Source organism: Phoca vitulina, unplaced genomic scaffold (assembly GCF_004348235.1).
Source record: "Phoca vitulina isolate PV1807 unplaced genomic scaffold, GSC_HSeal_1.0 scaffold28, whole genome shotgun sequence".
In the NCBI taxonomy this organism is placed as follows: domain Eukaryota; kingdom Metazoa; phylum Chordata; class Mammalia; order Carnivora; family Phocidae; genus Phoca; species Phoca vitulina.
Genome location: NW_022589731.1, coordinates 7,678,868 through 7,701,895, shown reverse-complemented (window position 1 = coordinate 7,701,895; position 23,028 = coordinate 7,678,868). Strand labels below are relative to the sequence as shown.

Genomic DNA, 23,028 nt, shown 5'->3' with positions numbered 1-23,028 from the left:
AGGTCATGATCTCAGGGTGTTGGGATGGAGCCTCGCATCGGGCTCCCTGCTCAACGGGGAGTCTGCTTCTCCCTCTGCCCCTCTCCCTGCTTGTTCTCTCTCAAATAAATAAATAATTTTTTTTTTAATTTTAAAGAGGGAAGGTGATGTGTAAGCAAAGACTCAAAGGAAAGGTGAGAGAAAGGTGAGGAAGACAGCCCTAATATTTGCAGGAAGAGCAAGTCCAAAGGCCCTGGGGCGAGTGTGCCTGGTTTTTCCAAGGATAGCAAGGAGGCTAGTTTAGCTGGAGCAGAGTGAACAAGGTGAGAAAAGAAGGAAGTGAGGTTAGGGGCAGATCGAGCAGAGCTTTTGGCTTGAGTGACACGAGGAACCATCAGAAGGGCTCAGCAGAGTAGCAACAGGATCCCAGAGCTGACAGGGCTGGCGCGGCTGCAGCGTTCAGGCGAGACTGTGCAGCGCCGCCCGCAGTAGGGAGGCCGGTGAAATCAATCATACAAGTGCGCCAGACCAGAATAGGGGCTGTTGGGGGCCGGGGGGTGAGAGGGGTCGGATTAGGGATTTATTTTAAAAACAGGTCAACACGATTTTCTGACCGACCAGATGCGGTGTTTGAACGAAGAGGGCAGGGATGACTCCAAGATTTTGGCCTAAGCATCCTGAAAGAATGGAGTAGCCACTGACTGGGATGGCCAAGACTGGTGGAGCAGTTTTGTTTTGTTGCTTTGGGCCGGGAGCGCGGTTCAGACATGTTAAGTTTGAAGGGCTTGTTAGCTCTCCAAGTGGAGTGGCCAGCTGGATTTGGACGTTGCCTGGGGAAGTGATTTTGAGGGACATCTCTAAAGCCTCAGGAAGTGAGACCCTGCTGAAGTACTATCAGAACTGGCTTCGTCTCTCTCCTCTCTGCCCTCCTCAAGGCCGGAACCTCCCTGGAGGGCAGCTCTTCGGGCCACAGCCCTTTCAGCCGGCAAAGGCCCTTTTTGCTCTTTGGGGAACAGTGAGAAAAATCAACAGAAATGGTGCGCCGCGGCACGACCTCCACCCCTTAACTCGCGGCAGGGAAAGAGGCAAAGCCTGCTGGGGTGGAAAGCAGACCCGCCTGCTGCTTCCCGCCTCCCTGACGACCCCCCGGGAGCGCCGCGCTGGTGGGCGGGGCCTGCGGGTGGGCGGGGCCGCGGCGCGAGCGCACGCCGCAGAAGGGGGCGTGGCCGCTCGGCTCGCGCGCTTGTAGCGTGCGCGCCGGCCTCGCTCCTTCCTGCTCTTCCCAGGGTGATCAGCTGGTCTGCGCTCCCCTGACGTGGGTCGGGGCACGTCACCGCCGAATGGCAGCCTCCAGAAAGGCACCGCGAGTAAGGTGAGGGACTCTGCCGGGGAGCCGGCTTCTGGGTAGTGCGCGATCCCTGGGGCCCGGACGAGCATGTTGCACCCCGGAGGGCAGGAACGAGAGGGGGAGAAGCGGCAGGCGGCCCATCACAGTCTGGAGAGGGCTCCGGCTTGCGGGAGCCGCCTGAGCGGGAGCCCCCTGAGCGGGAGCAGGGGGAGGGGGCCATGCAGCCGGGCAAGTTCCGGTTCGTTTCAGGAGGGCCGCGGGCATCCTCTGGCAGCCCGATCCCGGCCCCCGGATGCGTGTGCCCGCCGAGCTGCCGCGCTCAGCCCGAGGGGCGGTGGCCGTGTCCCACTTCTCCCCCTGGCCTGGCAGGAAGGCCCCCGCTGTTGCAGGAAGTTGGCCCCTCCAGGCGCCTCCGGTTGTCCGGGGAAGTGGGTGAGCCCCTGCCCTCGCCCCTCTTCCCGTGGAATATAATATTCAGATTACAACCTTGACAATACACCAGCAGTTCGCCTTATTGATCTGCCATGGCCAGGAAGATAGGCACCTGCGGGCCCATCCCCACCCACATGGTTTCAGAGGCTGTCTATAAGGGAATACTTTGGCATAATCTCTAGAAAGATCCCACCAGTAACCTGTCCTGGGCTCTCCCTGGGGGTAGGGAGGTGGGAAGGATAATCTCCTGGTCTCAAACACATTTCAGCCTATACTCCCCCCACAACTAGGGTGTACTTATTACAGTAGCTAACAAAGTGGGAGACTGAGAAATGTTTGGAGATCACAAAGGCTGGAAGCCAGAATCCCTGGCGATCCGCATGGGATCAGGGATCCGCATGGGATCAGGGATCTCACCCCGTTGAGATTTGAATGAATATACTTGGCAGCATGGCCAGACTCCCTTGCTGAACACAGACCATGGCTTGTACTTGTGATTGTGAGTGGACAGATTCCAAGCTGACCTTGACCTGGCCTTGGCCTTGCTATGTCAGGTTGGGGATGAGTAGAGAACCAGACCTATCTTGGTGTAAGGATGTGGGGAGGTGTGGCAAACCTAGTGTGGAAGGAGTTGCCCCTATGTTAAGTGCTGGCAATGGGGTTAGGCAAGTGGATAATGATGAATTAGGTCCTAGGCACATGAGTAGCTTTGAGGACCAAGATTAGATTTATAGAATCACAACATTTTGGGGGCAGAAGGGTCTTTTGGCATCAACTGCAGAGCCTCCTTATCCCGCACAGAAGGCAACTGAGAGGCTGAGAAGGGCCATTTGCCCCAGGCCCTTCCCCTAGTGGCAGAATTTAAGTGCTATTCAGTGTAAACATGAGAACTTATTGCAGTTCAGGTAAAATTGACTTAGGTAAAAAGGGGTTGAGCTGGCTTCTAGTGCAACTGAGTCCAGGAGACCAACACTGGCATCAGACTTGGCCTCTTTTTTTGCATCTCTTGGCTCTGATTTCTTAAGGCTTCGTTCTAAGGCAGACTTTCCTTCTGGGAGGTATGACCATTCTGTGCTGACAGCCCCAGCAGAAATAGAGCCCTCTTAACTAATGGTTGGAGCACAAATCCCAGATCTGATTTCCAGTGGGCTGACTTGACCTTATATTTATTCCCGAACCAGTCGTGGCCACAGGGATAGATTGGGTCCCAGAACTTGGTGGGTTAGGGGATGAGATTCATCCCAACTCTGTGGACTGAAAATGGAGACAAGACAGTCTCAGATGGAAACCATTGTGCTTTGACCAAAAGAGGGAGGGATAGATTTGGGGTGGGAAAAGACCACATTTCCCACTACACCCTATAACTTGTTTCAGTCTACCCTTATCTGAACTCCTGAGGTGTGATTGAGCAACGTGGTCCTTGTTTTGCCCTGTCCCGAGTGATAGATGTGTATGTTTCTCATCATGGACCAGGGAAAGGGGGATGATAAGCACAACCCTGCTGGGATTTCTTTAAAAAGAGAGACAGAGAAAGATGTGCCCTTCCCATCTTATGCAAGGATTGAACAGGAAGTTCTCTGCATGCTTCTTACCCCTGACCCACCTCCTGGCACATGGCACATCATGACGTTGAGAAGGTGTAGGCTGAAGAAGTCCTGGAAGGGGGAAGAGCACTGTGCTGGCAGTTGGGAGGCCTGGACTGTAGTTCTAGACTAGCTCTGTCACCAGCTAGCTGTGAGGCTTCCAGCAAGTTGTTTGATCTGTTTCTGTTTCTTTGTCTAGAGGAGGGAGTTGAGTTGGATGGTCCCTAAGGTACATTGTAGGTCTAACATTTAAATGGTAGTCCTGCTTCAACTGAGAGCCTGAGAATGTATCTGTTCAAGTAAGTGAAGGGCGGCTGGATCTTGGATTCTGCAGAGACCAGGGTAGGACCGGAGCGGAACAACTATAATGTTTAGCTGCTTCATGGCCCCTTTGATCTTGATAGGAAGGTAGAGGTAGTGATGCTAAGGGAGAGAGCTTGAATTCAAATTCTCCCATGAGCATCACATGTCAGACCTGATTTCTTGTCTTGGCTTTGCAGCTGAGGTGTATGGCTTGTGGCGTCATCTTTGTTCTCTTGTAAAGTGAATGAATAGAGCTACTTCTGAATAATTTCCCTCCAGCTGTCTTGCCTGTGTCTTAATTAGTCACTGGGACCAGTTAACTCCGAACATATAGAGAAACTGACTTCCTTGGCTTACCATCTTGTCAACAGGTATATGAAGTCAAAGGAAAGCCGGTGACAATGTTACATGGATCTCTGTCCAAAAAAAAGAGGTTTCTTACTTTGTAAATATTACAACAGCTTTCTTAAGATATAATTCATGTACCACACAATTCACCTTTTTAAAACATACATTTCAGTGGCTTTTAGAGTATTTGTTAGAGTTGTACAACCATCACCACCGTCAGTTTTCAGAACATCTTTATCCCCCTGCCAAAAGAAACCCTGTACACGTTAGCAGTCACTCCTCATTTCCCCCCAGCTTCACTCTAGCTCTAGGCAATGGCTAGTTAACTTTCTGTCTCTATGGATTTGCCTCTTCTGGACATTGCATGTAGATTCATACAATATATGGTTTTCTGTGACTGGCTTTTTTCATTTAGCATAAAATGTTTTCAGAGTTCGCTATATTGTAGCATGTTATCATTACTTGATTCCTTTTTATTGCCAAATAATATTCTATTGTATGGATAGGCCACTTATTTATCCATTCATCAGTTGATGAACATTTGGGATGTTTCTACTTTTTGGATATTATGAATAAGCTATGAACATGTGTATATAAGTTTTTTTTTTTTTTTTTTAAAGATTTTATTTATTTATTTGAGAGAGAGAGAGAATGAGAGACAGAGAGCATGAGAAGGAGGAGGGTCAGAGGGAGAAGCAGACTCCCTGCCAAGCAGGGAGCCCGATGTGGGACTCGATCCCGGGACTCCAGGATCATGACCTGAGCCGAAGGCAGTCGCTTAACCAACTGAGCCACCCATGCGCCCTGTATATAAGTTTTTATGTGGACTTAATGTTTTAAATTTCCCATACCTAGTGGAATTTCTGGGTCATAGGATAATTCTTTATTTAACGTTTTGAGGAACGCTGGATTATTTTCCAAAGTCACTACACCATTTTATATTCCCACCAGCAATGTTTGACGGTTCCACTTTTTTCCACATCCTTACCCATACTTGTTATTGTCTGTTTTTTTTTTTTATTATAACTTTCCTAGTGGATGTGAAATTATATCTCATTGTGGTTTTGATTTGCATTTCCCTAATGGATAAAGATGTTGAAAATCTTTTCATGTGCTCATTGGCCATTTGTTTATCTTCTTTGGAGAAATGTCTATTCAGAAATGTCTATTCAGATGCCCTTGACCATTTTAAAATTGGGTGGTCTTTTTATTGTTGAGTTGTAATAGCTTTTGATATACTCTGGATGTTAGACTCTTACCAGATACGAGTTGCAAACATTTTCTCTCATTTTTTTGTTGTCTTTTCACTTTTTTGATGGTATCCTTTGAAGTACAGAAGTCTATTTTTTTTTTTTTTTTAAAGATTTTATTTATTTATATGTCAGAGAAATAGAGAGCACAAGCAGGGGGAGTGGCAGGCAGAAGGAGAGGGAGAAGCAGGCTCCCCGCTGAGCCAGGAGCCGGACGTGGGGCTTGATCCCAGGACCCTGGGATCATGACCTGACGCTCAACCATCTGAGCCACCCAGGCGCCCCTCACACTGTCTTGATTACTGTAGTTTTATTAGTTTTGACGTCAGGAAGGATGAATCCTCCAACTTCGTTCTTTTTCAAGATTGATTTGGCTATTCTGGATTGCATTTTCATGTGAATTTTAGGATCTGCTTGTCAATTTCTGCATATACAAGCTAGCTGAAATTTGATAGGGATTGCCTCCAGATTATTTTGGGGAGTACTGCCATTTTAACAATATTGAGTCTTCTAATCAATGAACATGGACTGTCTTTCCATTTATTTAGGTCTTCTTTAATTTCTTTCAACAATGTTTTGTAGTTTTCAGAATATAAGTTTTGCATCTATTTTGTTAAATTTATTCCTAGGTACTTATTCTTTTGATGCTATTGTAAGTGAACTTTTCTTAATTTCATTTTTGGATTGTTCATTTTAAGTATATAGAAAAACAATTTATAGTATATATTGATTTTGTATCCTGCAGTTTTGATGAGCTTGTTGGTTCTAATTTTTTGGTGCAGATTCTTTAAGATTTTCTATACTGAAGATAATGCCCTTTGCAAGTAGAGGTAATTTTACTTCTTTTCTAATCTAGATGCCTTCTATTTCAATTTTTGCCTAATTGCCCTGGATAGAACCTCCAGTACAATGTTGACTGAAGTAGCAAGATTGGACACCTCTGTCTTGTTCTTGATCTTAGGGAGAAAACATTCAGCCTTTTAACATTAAAGATGATGTTAGCTGGGGATTTTTGTAGTATTCTTGATCAGGTTGAGGAATTTCTCTTCTGGTTTACGGAGTTCTTTTATCATGAAGAGGTGTTGGATTTTGTCAAAGTGCCTTTTCTCTGTCTGTTGAGGTGGTCATGTAGTTTTTATTCTTTATTCTATTGATAATTGTGTACTACATTAATTTTTGTATGTTGAACCAATCTTGCATTCCTGGGATAAGTCCCATTTGGTGATGGTGTATGATCCTTTTTATATGTTACTGGATTCAGTTTTGCTAGTATTTTCTTGAGGATATTTGCACTTAATTTATAAGAAATATTGATATGTCTTACTTTTTAATGAAAGAATATATGATTCCCTCAGTAAAGAACATCCCATTCTGTCCAACAAAATTAAATTCTCCCTCTGAGAATAGGCCTGGAGTGATTAGTGAAAATGTCTGGTCTTCTGGTTCTCTGTGTGGTAGACTGAGCTAATGCGTGCTCTTCTCCCTCTACTAACACATAAAAATGTGGTAAAATTATAACAGAATTACTTTTAAGTTCATAACTGAATAAAATCCAAACCCTTTGTATAACCTATTACAGGCTCCTTGTTGCCTCTCTGATCTTGTCTGCTAACCACGTATCTCCCCACCTGCCAACACACTGGCTCCTTGCTTTCTCTGATGTATACCAGGCATACTCCTGCCTTAGGGCCTTTGCACTTAAAATTCCCCCTTTCTGGAACGTTCTTTTCTTAGACATTCACATGGCTTGATCCCTCACTTTTTTTTTTGGGACTCTGCCAAAATATCATCTGTTAGCAAAGAGACTAATTTTCATACATAAAGTAGTCTCTACTGAAGATAAGCTCTTAATAAAAGATTACAAAACAAATAAGGAATAACTTACTGAGGGGGAGCCAGCAGACCCAGCAAACTTGAAGATTACTATCCCAAGACCTTCTAATGGGAAGTCTGAAATGAATTTTAAAATAAAGGCCCCAAATAATTAAAACTAAGAGAAGGAATAGAAACCATAGTGAAAGAATGGGACACCGTGAAGAAAGAGCAGGCAGATTTAAAAAGAACCAAAAGAATTTATACATGTGAAAAATACAGTCATTGCAAATAAAATCTTTTTAGACTAGTTAGGAGATTAGACATAGCTGAAGAGAATTCAAGAATTAGAGGTTAGATCTGAGAAGGTTTGCCTACCATGGTGCTGTTTTAGCTGCAAGTTTTATCTGAAACTTTTACTTATTTCGTTATGATACTGGGGTGAGAGTCCTTCTGAGTCACGAAGGAAAATTGCTAAGTCAAGTAGATATACTTGCTAACTAAGCCTTGCCACGTTTCCTATGGTCAAAGTCTGCAATATCCTCTTCTTTCTCTTCTTAAGGGCGAATCATCAGGATTTTCAGCTGAAAAATTTAAGAATAATTGAGCCTAACGAGGTGACACACTCAGGAGACCCAGGTATGGAAAGAGGTAATATTTTGCTTATTAATTAGATGGAATGTCTCAAAAGAATTTTAGGTTCCTGTACCCTAACCCCAAGTTGGGAGAGAATAGAGGGTAAAGGATTAATAATTGCTCATGGCTGGGACTAAGGGGACATGTATCTGGAAATTAAAGACCACTTTATCCTTTAGGTTCTGGGTAGTTGGTTACTCTTTGTATATTTACCACTTTTTTTAGGTAGTAAGTTAGAGAACTGTAATTTTTGTATGTCCTATTTCTGGGGCTTGGGCAGTGGTGGTGGAGGAGATAGGTTATTACTGAAAATGCCCTATTCTAGGGTCTAGGGGTTGCCTGGGTGGCTCAGTCGGTTAAGTTTCCCACTCTTGATTTTGACTCAGGTCATGATCTCAGGCTTGTGAGATCAAGCCCTGCGTCAGACTCCAGGCTTAAGAGTCTCTCTCTCCTTCTCCCCCCTCATGCACACGCTACCCACCCCCCCAAAAGCCCAATTCTAGTTTTTCTCATCTCTAATGTAAACTTTTATTGATTACCTTAGAGGTTGGCTTTCAATTTTTGTCATAAGATTTTGAAAAGAGAAAAGTTAAGAGTATATTACTCTGCTGTATAAATTATGCATTCAGGAAAATCTTTTTTGGGAAAATTTCTGGAACCATGCTCTCTTCCCAGAACTGGTTATTTGTATTGCTGGGTTGCCAGAAACCTGTATTCTGAAAAGTGGTATATTACTGTATTTCTATCCCTTGAAAGCTAGTGCTTTTCTGTAGGCCACCCAGGAGAACCAGAGCATTTTCTTTTAGTTGACTAAAAAAATTGATTACCTGAAGTTTATAAATCATGACTGGTCTCTCTTTGGAAGAATAATGCTATAATTGCATGCAATTAGGTGTCTTTTCTTTAAAAATACAGATATCCAACATATTGTGGGCCATATTAGGAGGGAGGAGAGGAAGAAGGAAGAAGGAAGGGGAAAAAAAGTAAGGAAAGGTAAACAGTGATAGAATTATCAAATGTAGAATTTAAAGAGAACTTCTGTTTAGTTTGTATGAAGAAATAGAGGTTCAGGGTACATCAGTTGTCTGAGGTTGCAGATCCAGCTGGAAAGTGGAGTCCACTTGTTTTGAGTCCATTGGTCTTGGGATATTTTAAGAGAGCCTCTGTCATGTCCTCTAGATCATATGGTATAATAGAGCATAGACTTGGGAGTTGGATAGATATTGGGTCCTGGTGCTTGATAATCCAGTTGGCTGGGGCGAGTATTTAACTCTTGTTTCTTTATCTGTAAAATGGGAATACTGAAACCTCCCTTGGGAGGGTTATTTTGAGAATTAACCACTAATGTGTGTAAAGCCCTTGGTCCTCGCTCAGCAGTGAGAGAGAGAACCAAACCACTGTCCCTAAAGCTATTGTTGCTGGAAGAGCAGCCTGGCATCTATGTGTGTGTTAAGATGCTGAAATTGGAGTAAACCAGCCCCTTCTAGGCTTATAACAAGGCACGTTAGAAACCCAGCTGGTGCTGCAGATCCAGATTCAAATAATATTTCTTGAGCTTTTATATGTACCAGATGCTGTGCATGGTGCTTTCACACATGTTGTTTCAAATTGAATTCTCCTGCCCACCCAGTGAGGTAAATACGGTGTGCTTTTCATGCACTTGTAAGCAGTGAAAAGTTTTGTTTATGATAAAGGCTGAAGGTTTCGGAACTTATTTCTGAAAGCAGGCCCACATATGCAAGAGACTTTGAAATGAGTCATTCTCTTTAAAGCATGATTTAAAAATACCTGGCAGCGTATGGGCTAATGTTACATCATGGACTAGGCTTGTTGCTCTTGGCCTCCTACTTCCCTGCACACCCTGATTAGCTCTTGGCTGCTTCTAAATTTCTGAAAGTCATGGAATGTGGAATGAGCAGATGCTGTAATACGACGTCGTCTAATATCCTAGCTCTCTTCTTTCACTGAAGAGTCATTACTGTTGATTATATTGAGTCTGAAGAGATCATGACACGAAGGTGGGACATTCCCCCAGTCATCTTTGAGTGAGTATACGTAGGTTTAGGTGGCGGGCTAGATACCTGGATTCAGGAATGAGGATGACATGTCCCTGTCTTAAGGAGAAGCAGTATATATACCTGTTGCACTATTTATCACTTTGCTTTCATGGCTAGTTAATTGTGTATCTAACTCTATGCATTAAACACACATAACATTTCCTATGTGCCAGGCACTGTGTCTAAGTGCTTTGCATATGGTAACCCATTTGATCCTTGTAAGACTCATCTGTCTCTTGGCTGCTGCTTGTAATTGTATCAGCTTTGTCCCCTCCTCAGCTAGCTGCTCACCCAGTCGGTCACTTTCACGGCCTCTTGTGCTTGTGGCTACAGCTGCCCCAGCCATCTTTGGGCGTTGTCGCCACATTGGTGGAAGCTCTCTCCACGGCCACAGCCCATTGCTTTGGCCATTGCCCATCACTGTCTTCTTCACCTTTGCTGTGGATGCTGCTGCCGCTTACCACGTCCTAACTGCAGGTTGTGGTATTGCGAGTTCTTCCTTTGTGTCTGATATGGGCGACAAAGAAGTGGCTGCCTCTGACCCAGGGGGCCAACCAAATGTGAAGGGCATGGAGGAGGAGGGAGCAGGGGCAGTGGTGATGGCAGGCGGCATTGTTTAGGAAAGTGTGAAATGCCACTGTTTAGAGTAAGGCCAGTCAAGAGGAAGAAGGTGATGGTGAGGCAGGAGACGGTGATGAAGGCCAGAATGTGGTGGTGAGGCGGCAGGTTCTGGTGCCCAGGAGCCAGAGGATGCCTTTGACCAGTTCCATTTCACCTTTGATGGTTTTCAGTTTGTAATTGAGGATTTTGTGCTTGCCATTGGTTCTGTTGACTTCATTGATGAAGTCAGTGACTGATAATGTTGATACATACTATAGTCAGTGCTGTAAACACCCAGTCAGTGCCATCGAATTCCTTACGTCAGAATGTGCCCAGATAGAAGCCAAATTCTATAAGGAAATTAATGATCTTGACAGAAAATACATTGGCTTCTATCATATATTTGCTTTTTAAGATTCCACATGCCCAGGCTGTACTCCAGACTAATTAAATTAGAAGTCCCCCAGGTAGTTCTATTTTGTAATCAGGGTTGAAATACTGCTCCAGAGGAAGTCTACATTTTGGCTTGACTCTTTTTTTTAAATTTATTTTTTATTTATTTATTTTATTTTATTTTATTATGTTATGTTAATCACCATACATTACATCATTAGTTTTTGATGTAGTGTTCCATGATTCATTGTTTGTGTATAACACCCAGTGCTCCATGCAGTACGTGCCCTCTTTAATACTGTTAACTTGCTTAGAAATTTGGTTTGAAACCCCTGGAAATGTCCTAAAAAAGTTTCAGATGCTGGCAAGCTTACGAGATCACAATGGGCTTTATTCTGAACCTAGTTGGAGGTGTTGACATATAAACTTAGGTTGGATAAGATAATTGTGATCTCTCTTTCTTAGATGAGAAATTATAGGTTCAGTAGATTAGACAAAAGGAGAGGATGCTCCTCTGTAAAGTATTCAGAAGCAGCTATAATGCAAGGAACATGGGCATGTTTGAATTGTGACTAAGACCCTTTCCCATGACTCTGTCTTTTAAGTACGTCTGTCCTTTGGAGACTCTGAGATGGAGTTCTGAGGCTGGTGGTTGAAGCTACCCTTGCAAATTAAGAATGGGGCACTTTTTCAGTGAGTCCCAAGATCAGTATGGTACCTCATAGGGGAATCTGTGGGAGGTAACCATCATGACTGAGACTTCTGTAGCCCCAGATGCTGGTAATGATGGAGAAGAAGCAGATGAAAATGTTGAAGAGAAAGAAACTTAAAAAGATCCATACCTAGCAGAGTTCAAGCTACAGTGAGTCAGGGTGTCAATCCTTGAAGATAACTGGTAGTGTAATGGCCCCAGTGTAACTCTGTGTTACTTACAGCACTGTATGTTAGCATGCTTTTGGTTAAGTAAAGTATTTTTATTTGTTTAAAAAAATGAGTTGGCAAAATCTGAATGCTGGTGAGGAAGTGGAGCAATAGGACCTGTCATTCATTAATGGTAGGAATGCAGAATGGTGCAGCCACTTTGGAAGACAGTTTGGCAGTTCCTTACAAAACTAAATATATTCTTACCTTATGATCCAGTGGTCATGCTCCTTGGTATTTACCCAAAGGAGTTGAAAACTTACGTCCACACAAAAACCTGCACATGGATGTTTATAGCAGCTTCATACATAATGGCCAAAACTTGGAAGTAACCAAGAAGACCTTCAGTAAATGAATGTATAAATAAACTGTGGTATACCCAGACAATGGACTATTATTCATCACTAAAAAGAAATGAGCTCTCAAGCCATGAAAAGCCACAAAAGAACCTTAAATACATATTGCTTAGTGAAAGAAGCCAATCTGAAAAGGCTGTGTACTTCTGTGATTCCAGCTGTTGGACTTTCTGGAAAAGGCAAAACTATGAAGACAGTAACAAAATTAGTCATTTTCAGGTGTTGGGGACAGTGAGAGGAGGGATAAATAGACTGAGCAGAGAGGATTTTTAGGGCAATGAAAACTATTAAGCTATTTCGTATGATACTATATATTGGATACATGACATTTTGCGATTGTCAGAACCTATGGAATGTGCCACACCAAGAGTGAATCCTAATATGAACTGTGGATTTAGGGGGATAATAACGTGTCAGTGTAGGTTCATCAGTAATAACAAATACACCACTCTGGCGAGGGATCTTTTTTAAATAATTTATTTTATTTTTTTTCAAGTTTTTATTTAAACTCCAGTTAGTTAACATGTAATGTGATATTAGTTTCAGGTGTACAATGCTCATCACAGTAAGTGCACTCCTTAATCCCCATCCCCCATCCCCTCACCCACTTCCCCTCTGGTAACCATCAGTTCTCCGTAGTTACCAGTCTGTTTCTTCGTTTTCCTTTCCTTCCCCACCCTACCCATGTTCGTTTGTTTTATTTCTTAAATTCCACATATGAGTGAAATCATATGGTATTTGTCTTTCTCTGACTGACTTATTTCGCTTAGCGTAATGCTCTCTAGCTACATAGGTGGGGGTCTTGATTGTGGGGAGGCTGTGCGTGTGTTGGGAAAAGGGAGGTATATGGGCACTCTCTGTATTTTCTGCTCAATTTTGCTGTGAATCTGTAACTCTTTTAAAAAAATAAAATCTGTTTAAAAAATGAGCTGGAAAAAGTCATTATTCTACCTGAATTCTAATAGTATAGTTTTGTGCTACTGTATGGGATATAGGAAAATATGTATGGTCACTGTTTTATAATTGGCTTTTTGTGAAGTGTTTTGTTATACACCCATGGGACTATAGCTAGAGATAGTCCTTACGTATTCATTTATCTGTAGTTACCATACAGTATGATTTATCAGAACTGTTCGCTGATATCAATATTTTTTGGAGAAAAGGTTTTTTGAAGAACCAACAAAAATGATTTGAAGGTCAGCTTGCATCATCTGTGCCTTTATCACATAGAAAGTCTTCTGTACTCACTAGGAGGCAATGCTCTTGTTGAGTACATAGAAATTAGTAAAAGTTTAAGAATTTCTAGTAAGACTACATTTATCATTTTCTTTTTAATGATTTTCATATTTCTGTTTCTATTTTGTATTTTCTGGAGCTGGTGACTCTATCCCCAAAAAGTCTAGCTTTATTGGGATAGACTCCTAGGGACCCCTGTGACTTTTTCAGGGCTCAGTCCGAAAACCCTGGATCTACTCTGCTCCCACCATATTTTAGAGTGGTGAACACAGACCACCACTAAGGCCCCGATCCCCTTCTCCTTGAGGTTGCACGCCCTCAGTTGATAGTAGGTATTCACCAGAGCACATGACTTTGACTTTGATTTTTAGTGGATTGACCTTTCTACTCCTAATCAGTGGTTGGCTATTTAACAAAAATGTAAAACACACCTCTTTTAATGCAGTCAAACTTAAGCAGTAAGACACCAGAAAAAGAAAATAAAAATCATTCCAAGGTGCCTGGGTGGCTCAGTCGGTTAAGCGTCTGCCTTCTGCTCAGGTCATGATCCCGGGGTCCTGGAATTGAGCCTCACATTGGGCTCCCTGTTCAGCGGGGAGTCTGTTTCTCCCTCTCCTCCGATCCACACTTGGGTGACTGGCCTTCTAGAAACTTCTCTGTGCATATGCACATACAGAATTTTAAATAAGAATAATCTATATATCTTCTTTTGTAATTTTTTTTTTAAGATTTTATTTATTTGAGAGAGAGAGACAGAGATAACGAGAGAGAACAGAGCAGGGAGGAGATTTATCTTTGTTTATAGTAAAAAAAAAAGTGGGGGGGAATACGTAATTGGGTAAATGAACTTTAATGGATGCAGTAGTACACTACAAAACAATTTATAGGTGATCTCTAGGGCTCCCTTTGAACTAGTCATTGAGTTGCATGGGGCAGGCTGGTTTTGGAACTAACTCTCCTGTTGTTGCAGACGGCGGAATGGCTCCAAAGATCACCTCCGAGCTGCTTCGGCAGCTGAGACAAGCCATGAGGAACACCGAGTATGTGGCAGAACCAATCCAGGCCTACATCATCCCATCGGGAGATGCTCACCAGGTATTGAGTGGAGCTGGGCCGGTGATGGATCTCATCAGCCTTTCATCTGTTTTCATTCTTTTCCCCCATCTCCAGTGTGATTGTATGTGTTTTCATTCTTTTCCCCCATCTCCAGTGTGTCTGTAGGATTCTAGTTGTCAGTCCACAACTAAGCATGTCCTCCAGGGCTTGGCGCAGGGACCTGTGACTAATAGGGTCTTACCGAACGTGTGTTGATTTGTCCCTGGCTTCCTTATTTCTGGGGAATATAGCCAGCTTTCAATAACTTGTGGAAGCATTAATGGACAACTGAAGGAGCAGAGGTCTGGGCCTTTGTGTTGCTGACACACTTTACCCCATCTCTTCTGCCACACCCTGTCCTTACAAGAATTGTCTGTCCAGCCTCCCTTCTTCCCATCCAGACTGTCCCATCCCTCTCACATGGCCGGAGAAACAGCCAGAAAGTTGTCATGGATCTCTACCCCAGCAGATTTTAGGGATAATTCTGAATACCATCCTCTCTTCTCCTTCCACCCACAACCATTACCTTTGATGGAAGCAACTCAGTAAGTGTTGCTTAAGTCACTGAGAAAACACTAGTGACCTAAATATGGAGGAGTCGGGTTTGGAGAGGTGGAGACTGCATGTGATGGGGCCGAAGGGCAGAACGGTGAAAGGATTCTAGTATCTTCTCTTTTAGGTCATTGAGTCAGCAAGTGTTTGAAGGCCTATACCATGGCCATGGGACTGCAGGGTTCCAAAGATGAATTTATGATTGAATTCCTGCCCTCACTATGCTTATGGTTTGATGGAGGGATGAGACAACATAAAAAGTACTATTCTTCCATAGAGTCATCTGTACCTATATATTTTATAGCCTTTGCTTATGTGCAAGGCACTGCCCTGGGTGTGGTGCAGGACAGGAAGATGAGAGTGGTCCTGTTCTCAAGAAGCAGACAGTTGAGTGATGGAGTAAAGACATGTCTGTATTACGAGGTGGAATGTGGAAGTGCCATCAAGAAAATCCGGACAAAGCACTATGGAAGTTTGAGGGTGGGAGGGAAGATGATGGAAGGTTTCATGAGCAGGGGAGACATTTGAACTGGATGTTGAAGAATGGGTAGAGTTGGATAAATAGAGGAAGTGGAAAGGATTGTAGGTGGGAAGGTTAGTAGGGGCAAGGGCGGAGAAGCAGGGAAGGTTGGAGTGCTTTTCAGAAACACCATAGCAAATTCCCCTGGCAGAAGCCCAAGGAGGGCATAAGCAATGGGAAATACAGCTGGCTGGTGCTGTAGGATCCTTTAGTTGCAGGTAATAGAAACCGCCTTGAGATCCTTTGAACAATAAAAAGGCTTTATAAGGGTTTAGGGGCAGGGCCACTGCTTAGGCAGAACTCCAGCTTGTGAATGGTGGTCTCTGGACTTGTGGAATGTCAGGGCCTCAGATTGGGTGTCTCATGGAAACTGAGGGCAGGTGTGCAGCTGGCCCAGAACTACTGGGACGGGAAGGGTTTCAGCTCTCGCCATAGATCTGTTTCTCCATTTTTTAGGCAACAAGGTAGATAGTAAATAGGGGGCCATCCAACAGTTCCCACATTTATATCTCTTGATCTTTTACTTTCAAGATACCAGATTGGGCTAGAACCTTAATCCCAAATCCAGAGTCCTGGGTGAGAACTTGATTAGCACAGTAGCTTGGTGTTTACCCTTGGTCCTGGTGTGTGTGTGTGTGTCTGTCTGTCTGTGTGTGCATATGTGGGATGGCATGTGGTGCAGACATGACTGATGAGGGTCTACCATGATGGAGGGGCGGCATGTAAGAGATTACTGTAAGTTGAGCAGTTGCCAAAAGATGTCCACTTTAACTGGCCTCTTTTCTGCCCCTCCCCAAAGGTGTCAGACCCCATGGTTGTGACAACAGCATTAACCTGGGATAGCAGGAAGATTGGACCCCTGCCTGGAAACAAGATTTCCTGGCCTCAGGAGCAAATGAAGGGCTGAAATGAATAACAAGTTTAACATTCAATTTATCATCTCAACTATTTTTTTTTTTTTTAAAGATTTTGTTTATTTATTTATTTGACAGAGAGAGAGAAACAGCATGAGAGGGGATAGGGTCAGAGGGAGAAGCAGGCTCCCCGCCTAGCCGGGAGCCCGATGTGGGACTCGATCCCAGGACTCCGGGATCATGACCTGAGCCGAAGGCAGTCGCTTAACCAACTGAGCCACCCAGGCGCCCTCAACTATTTTTTTTTAAAGATTTTATTTATTTGAGAGAGCGAGTGAGAGAGAAAAAGCAAACACAAGTGGGGTGGGGTTGTGAGGAGGGGCAGAAGGAGAGGGAGAAGCAGACTTCCCACTGAGCAGGGAGCCCCGGGGAGCCCAACCCGGGGCTCAATCCCAGGACCCTGGGATCATGACCTGAGCTGAAGGCAGACGCTTAACTGACTGAGCCACCCAGGCGCCCCCATCTCGCCTATTTCTAAGTGTACAGTACAATAGTGTTAACTGTGTGCACACTGTTGTGTAATAGATCTCTAAAACTTTTTCATCTCGTAGAACTGAAACTCTATACCCATTGAACACCCCCTACCCTTGCCTCCCACCAATCACCACTCTACGTTCTGTTTCTAAGAGTTTGACTGCTTTATATACCTCATAGAAGTGGAATCATACAATTGTCTTTTTGTGACTGGCTTATTTCACTTAGCAAAATGTCTTTAAGGTTTGTCCATGGTGTAGCTTATGACAGGATTTCCTTTTTAAAGGCTGATAATCCATTGTTTGTATATACCACATTTTTTTTTACATACCACATTTAAAAAAATCTTTTTATGAACATTTAGGTTGCTTTCAGCTCTTGGCTCTTGGGAATAACGCTGCAGTGAACATGGGTGTATAATTGTCTCTTCGAGATCCTGTTTTCAATTATTTTGGATATATACCAGAAGTGGGATTGCTGAATCATGTAGTAATTCAATTTTTTTTTAAGTAAACTCTGCCCCCAATGTGGGGCTCAAACTCAGGACCCCAAGATCAAGAGTTGCATGCTCTATGGACTGAACCAGCCAGGCGCTCCAGTAATTCAATTTTTAATTTTTTGAGGAACCTCCATACTGCTTTCTATGGTAGCCGTACCATTTTACATTCTCACAGCAGTACACAGGGGTTCCAGTTTCTCCACATACTTGCCAACACTTCTTTTTTTTTTTCAATAGTGGAATCCTAACAGATATGAGGTAATATTTCATTGTGGTTTTGATTTCCATTTTCATGATGATTAGTGATATTGAACATCTTTTCATATGCTTGTATGTCTCTTTTGGAGAAATGTCTATTCAAGTCCTTTGCCCTTTTGAGCAAGTTTCTTAACTGCAGGACTTCTCAGGGCCTTTAATGTGCACTGTGCAGCTCTAGGGAGAGGTTGAAGTATTCAGCATTTTCTAGACTTAAATGACCATGGAATTCCCACAGTCCTCTCAGGGGTAGGCTCAGGGACTCAGTGTTCCATGGAATTCCTTGGTCCGTTGATCCACAGCGGTACTTTTCATGCTATGATGGGTCAGAACTTGATCCTCGAAGAGGTGAGAGGAATGGGAGATCCTTGTGAGGAGAGGAGAAGCCACCGAAGACTAGGGTTCTGCATGTAAAAGTGGGTGAAGGGGAGGCGAGAGAGCGCAAGATGTGAGCATTGGAGAAGTAGCAGATCCGGCTGGAGCGGGGTTTGGTGGCATGTGAGGAAGCTATGGTAGTGGGGTGCATTACTGTTAGATTGAATAAGCATGGGGAGGTGGGGGGAGGTGGGTGCGGTTTAGGGTGGGGGTTGATGACAATTCTTCCATTCACCTCTGTTCTCTAGGATAGACGAACAAGATTCACCACCTTCATAGGAATGAAAGTTTCATCTTGGCTGAGGACTAGATGAATAAGTAGGCTGGCCAACACAGCCTGGGCCTGAGTCGTGAGGTCTAGGTAACAGGCACCCAGCATTTAAGAAGGGCAGACTCTAGTCTTGTCCCTGAGGAAATGCCCCCCGTCCCCCCACCCCCGCCGCCCTCCTGTCAGGGCCAGGCTTTAGCCTCTGGGCTTGGGCTTCATGTCGTGTGGATTCTGTGCTGATGTACCAGTGGTGTTTTTAATTTTCTGCCTTTCAAGCATCAGGCAGTTGCCCTGGACTGATTTGATTGCAGCTATTTTATCTCAGTATTGAGCAGGATGGTGGTTCCTGTGGTGGGAGCCCCTTATATGGCAGTTGGTATGGGGTCTTCTGTAAGTCCCTCAGTCTGGGTTCTCCAGAGAGACAGAACCAATAGTATATATAGAGATATCTACGTAGAGAGAGACTTATCCTGAGGGATGGGCTCCCACATTAGCTCCCCTGGTTCTCAGGCCTTTGAGTTTGAACTAGAACTGCACCACCAGCGTTCCTGGCTCTCCAGCTTGCAGACAGCACGGATGGCGTGTGTCCCTGTCTGAGTTAAAGGCCCGAGAAGCAGAAACGGTGATCTCTGAGGACAGAAGACAGATGTCTCAGCTCAAATGAGAGAGCCAATTCGACTTCCCACCATACTTTTGTTCTGTTCAGACCTTCAGTGGATTGGATGCTGAACACATTGGTAGGGCAATCTTCAGTCTGCTGATTCAGATGTGGTCTCTTCCATAAACCACCTCACAGACAGAGCCAGAAATAATGCTTTACCAGCTACCTCTCTGGGGGTGCCTTAACCCCCAAGGTGACGCAGAAAATTCACCATCACAGTCCCCTAGCACTCTGTCGTGTGAAATCGGGTCTCTCCTCCGAGAGGGTCGCCTAGCCTGTTGTAGAGTCCCAGCCAAAGACTCCTTACAGTACTACTACATTTGTGAGCCTTCACCTCCAGGGGAGGCCTCGGTGTAGGAAAGGCTGGACTGTGAATGTTATTTGAATTAGTAGTTGAAAGTTTCTGGTTAAGGGTGGGTTGGGATTTCAGTTTGTATTCTTCTGCCTGGAGTTAGGATACAATCTATATGTTTACTAGTAGGGGATGTCCTTGTAGCCAAGATAAGCCAAGTTTATTTTGATATTCTTGGTTCTGGGTGCTGTTCGTGAGCCATTTTTTTTATTTTTCCCGTCATTATAAAGCTGTTTCTAGTCTGAAACCCTGATTGGGCCTAATATGCCCAAAGCAGTTCCTTGTTAAACTGGGGAATGGCAGTGAGACTGGCCAAACCACAGGTGATATTCCAGGCTCTTCCCAGCTCTTCATCCCCTGCTAATGACCCCAGAATTTTAGAATTGGATGGCTTCTCCCTGGATGAGGAAACCGTGAGTCAGGAATTTAGGTTTTTATCAGATAGTAGGGACCCATTGAGAGCTTTTGAACAAGAGAGTGACATGATTAATCAAAGGAGTAGTGTTTAGTGTGGAATGGAGAAGGGACATACTGGGAACTGAGAAGCCATTGGGAGACCATTGCAGGATCCTGGCGTCAGGGTACGGAGGGCTTGGACTTGGTGCTGGCCTTCGGAGCGGAGAAGAGGGGAAGGATTTGGAGGAGAAGCAGTAGAACATAGATTGAGTATGGACCTACAGGCAGATGGCAGAGGGGCTTGGGGAGGTTGGAACCTGGGAGGGTTTGTGGTGCCATCCAGAGAAACAAATGAGAAGTCCTCAGTTCCTTGTTTCAGTTCCTTTGGCGAGGTGGGGCATAGTTGGGGTGACTGCTAATTGGGACTCTGGGGCCTTGCCAGGACCGTGAGGACAAGGAGCAAGGGTTGGCTTTGTGTGTGACCTGCCGCAGCAGCCTTCTCAGTAATAGAAGCTACTGTTCTCTGTGGCTCTTGTTCCTAATTGTTTCATTTCAGGCTAGATTCAGGGTTGATGGAATTTCTCCTAAGGGTGGGGAAGGGAGGGTGTTGGGGAAGGAAGGGGAATCTTGAATTCTGTCCTTTGTGTACTTTCCAAAACATAAATACACACACCCACACACTGTTCCGTGCTAGCGAGAAAATGCACCCCAAATGCATAATTACGCAAGGCCCGGGCACTCCAGTTGCTGTCCTCTGCAGCTCTAAGGGTTCGTTCTTTGTAAACCCAGAACAAGGGTTGTGGTAACCGTGAGTTTGGGCCCAGGGGCACTTTCACAGTGAGGAATTGTCCATTCTTTCTGGTAATCTGGATGCGTTCGTGTACCATCTAAGTCAAACACCGAGATTCGTCGGGACCACTGGCTCCAGACCGGGAGAACCATTGGTTGGGCCCGAGCTGTACCAGCGCTGCCTTTTGGAAATCCCAGTTCTTTATCCTCCGCATCTTTAAGGCTTCATATTCTGCTCTTGGGCGTAGTGCAATCAGAGGGTCATGTTCTGTCAGAGGTGACTCTGCCAACTTGAGTTTTTGGCTATTTTTATGATTCCTCCTTCTGGAAGACTTGAATCAGATTTTCCTAACCTCTGTCCTACTCCCATTCTTCCTGGAGTTGGCTTCCTGTTTGGTATTTCTTAAACAGGCTCTCTCCTAGGGTGGAGTAGTGATTTTATCCACTGTATTAATTAGAGTATTGCTACTGTGATAACACCTCTCACGGTTTCAGTGGGCTGGTGCTTGTCTCTTGTTTATGTAGTGGTCTGGAGTGGGTGTTCTTGGTGGTGGGTGTCTTTCTTCTACTAGGAAGAGAGTGAATCAGAGATCCAGGCTCTTTCCATCCTCTGATGCCACTATTCCAGCTGGTGGCAGGAGGAGGAGTATGGAGAGGCCACACTGCTTTTTAACTGTCCTGACCGGACATCACTTCGGCCCCACATTCCATTGGTGAGAACTAGTCATGTGACCCCACCTCGCTGCATGGGGACCTGGGAAATGAAGTCCTAGATGGGAATGTAGTTGTTGGCAATAGTAGGAGTTTTGTTTTCATCACCTAAGGTAGGGCATGGATAAATGCCCGTGTGGATGGTCCTGAGAAATTCTGACACATGGGAGTTCTCTGAGTGGAGTGGGAAAGCTTTGTGGAAGAGGGCATGTTTGAGCTGGATTTTGAGAGGTGGCTAAAGCTTTTTTTTTCTTATTTATAGATGTGCTTTATTTGACTGTGTATTATTTACATTGTTTGTATTTGATGCCACCACTTAAAAGTTAGGTGATCTCTCATGAACACACATATATTTAGCTTCTGAAATACTAAGGGGTGGCAACACGTGGCCTGCATTCCAGCATGAAAGGAATCAGAGCTGAGAAGAGCTGCTCTCTGGAAAAGTCTCTTCCTTATCCTGCTTTACTGGTTTACTTTGCTTGCGTGTACCCCAAGACATTTGAATTTGAAACCACAGTTACAATCCCTTCTGGTCTGAATAATATATTATTTCCTACTGCTGCTGTGACAAATTACCACAAACTTAGTGGCTTACAATAACACAAATCTATTATCTTACAGTTCTGGAGCTCTGGAGTCTACAGTGGGTCAGTAGGGCTATGTTTTTTTCTTGAGGCTCCAGGGTCAATCTATTTCATTTCCTTGCCTTTTCCAGTTTCTAGAGGCCACCTGCATTCCTTGGGTTGTAGCCCTTCCTCCATCTTCAAAGAGATGGCTAAGGTTTTAACTAGATAGAGGGAAAAAGGTTCATCTTTTCTTTTTTTTTTTTTTTAAAGATTTTATTTATTTATTTGACAGAGACAACAGCGAGAGAGGGAACACAAGCAGGGGGAGTGGGAGAGGGAGAAGCAGGCTTCCCGCAGAGTAGGGAGCCTGATGTGGGGCTCGATCCCAGGACCCTGGGATCATGACCTGAACTGAAGGCAGACACTTAAAAGACTGAGCCACCCAGGAGGCCCAGGTTCATCTTTCCTTTTGCTTGTTCGTTTATTCAGCAGATATTGGTTGAGGACCAATATGTGTTACCTATGCTGTGATGAGAAGGAGCTAGCCAAGCCACGATCAGAGAGAGCCTCTGATAGGCACAAGAAAGAGCATGTGCAAAGGCCCTGAGGCAGGAACGAGCTTGGGAAGTACAAAGAGCAGAAAGCAGGCGGTGTGGCTTTAATGTCTCGAGTGGCTGGGAGAGTGGAGGAGAGCTCTGAGAGAACAGCAGGGCCTGGTCAGGCAGTGCCTTGGGGACTGGGCTGGGGTTTGGATTTTACCCTAAGTATGATGGGGAGCTATTGGTGGGTTTTGAGCAGGATGCTAACATGGCCTATATAGACATTTGGGAAAGCTCACTCTGAGTGTGTGTGAAGAATGGATTGTTGGGTCCCTGGTCCAGGGGCAGATGATGGAGGCCTGGACTGAGTGCTGGTCTTAGAGATGGAGAGAAATGGTGGTTTTGGAGAAAAAGCCAATAGCTCTGCTTCCTTGTTTCTTTTTCCCGGCATGCTAAGGATTTGGCTTATTTTAGACCTTTTTCTGTTGTCTGGGGAGAATGTTCTTGGGTTTTGCCAGCTTCACAACTGGAGGAAGAGTGGGAGGCCCAGGCCCAGTGCTTGTCTGGACTCTGCCTAGCCCGTTGGTGTGGAGGTGACAGCTTCGGTCAGTGACGGCTTCCTGGCGTGTTGACTACTTAGGTCATGTCTAGACATTCTTGCCCAGACCTTGTCTTGATCCCAAACCAAACACGTTCACCTGCTGTTAATTCCACCTCCCTTTGGAGAAACCTGCCTCCTGCCTTTGCTGATAGGCAGCTCCTTTGAGAGGCCCTGTCCCTGGAGGAGGCAGGAGAGCTGCGTCCCTGC

The 23,028-nt window shown here is 44.6% G+C and overlaps 1 protein-coding gene across 2 annotated transcripts in view; it reads left to right on the top strand.

Annotated features, from left to right (window-relative positions):
• The first annotated feature begins 1,238 nt into the window (after nt 1-1,238).
• XPNPEP1 (X-prolyl aminopeptidase 1) overlaps nt 1,239-23,028 on the top strand; it is a 49,803-nt gene continuing 28,013 nt past the window's right edge. The window contains exons 1-3 of one of the 2 annotated variants that reach the window (XM_032423267.1): nt 1,239-1,351; nt 7,618-7,706; nt 14,225-14,349. In XM_032423267.1, coding sequence (XP_032279158.1) covers nt 1,320-1,351; nt 7,618-7,706; nt 14,225-14,349 — 246 coding nt within the window. In that variant the 5' untranslated portion in view covers nt 1,239-1,319. The remainder of the gene's footprint in view (nt 1,352-7,617; nt 7,707-14,224; nt 14,350-23,028) is intronic. The other variant, XM_032423268.1, reaches the window with a different exon arrangement.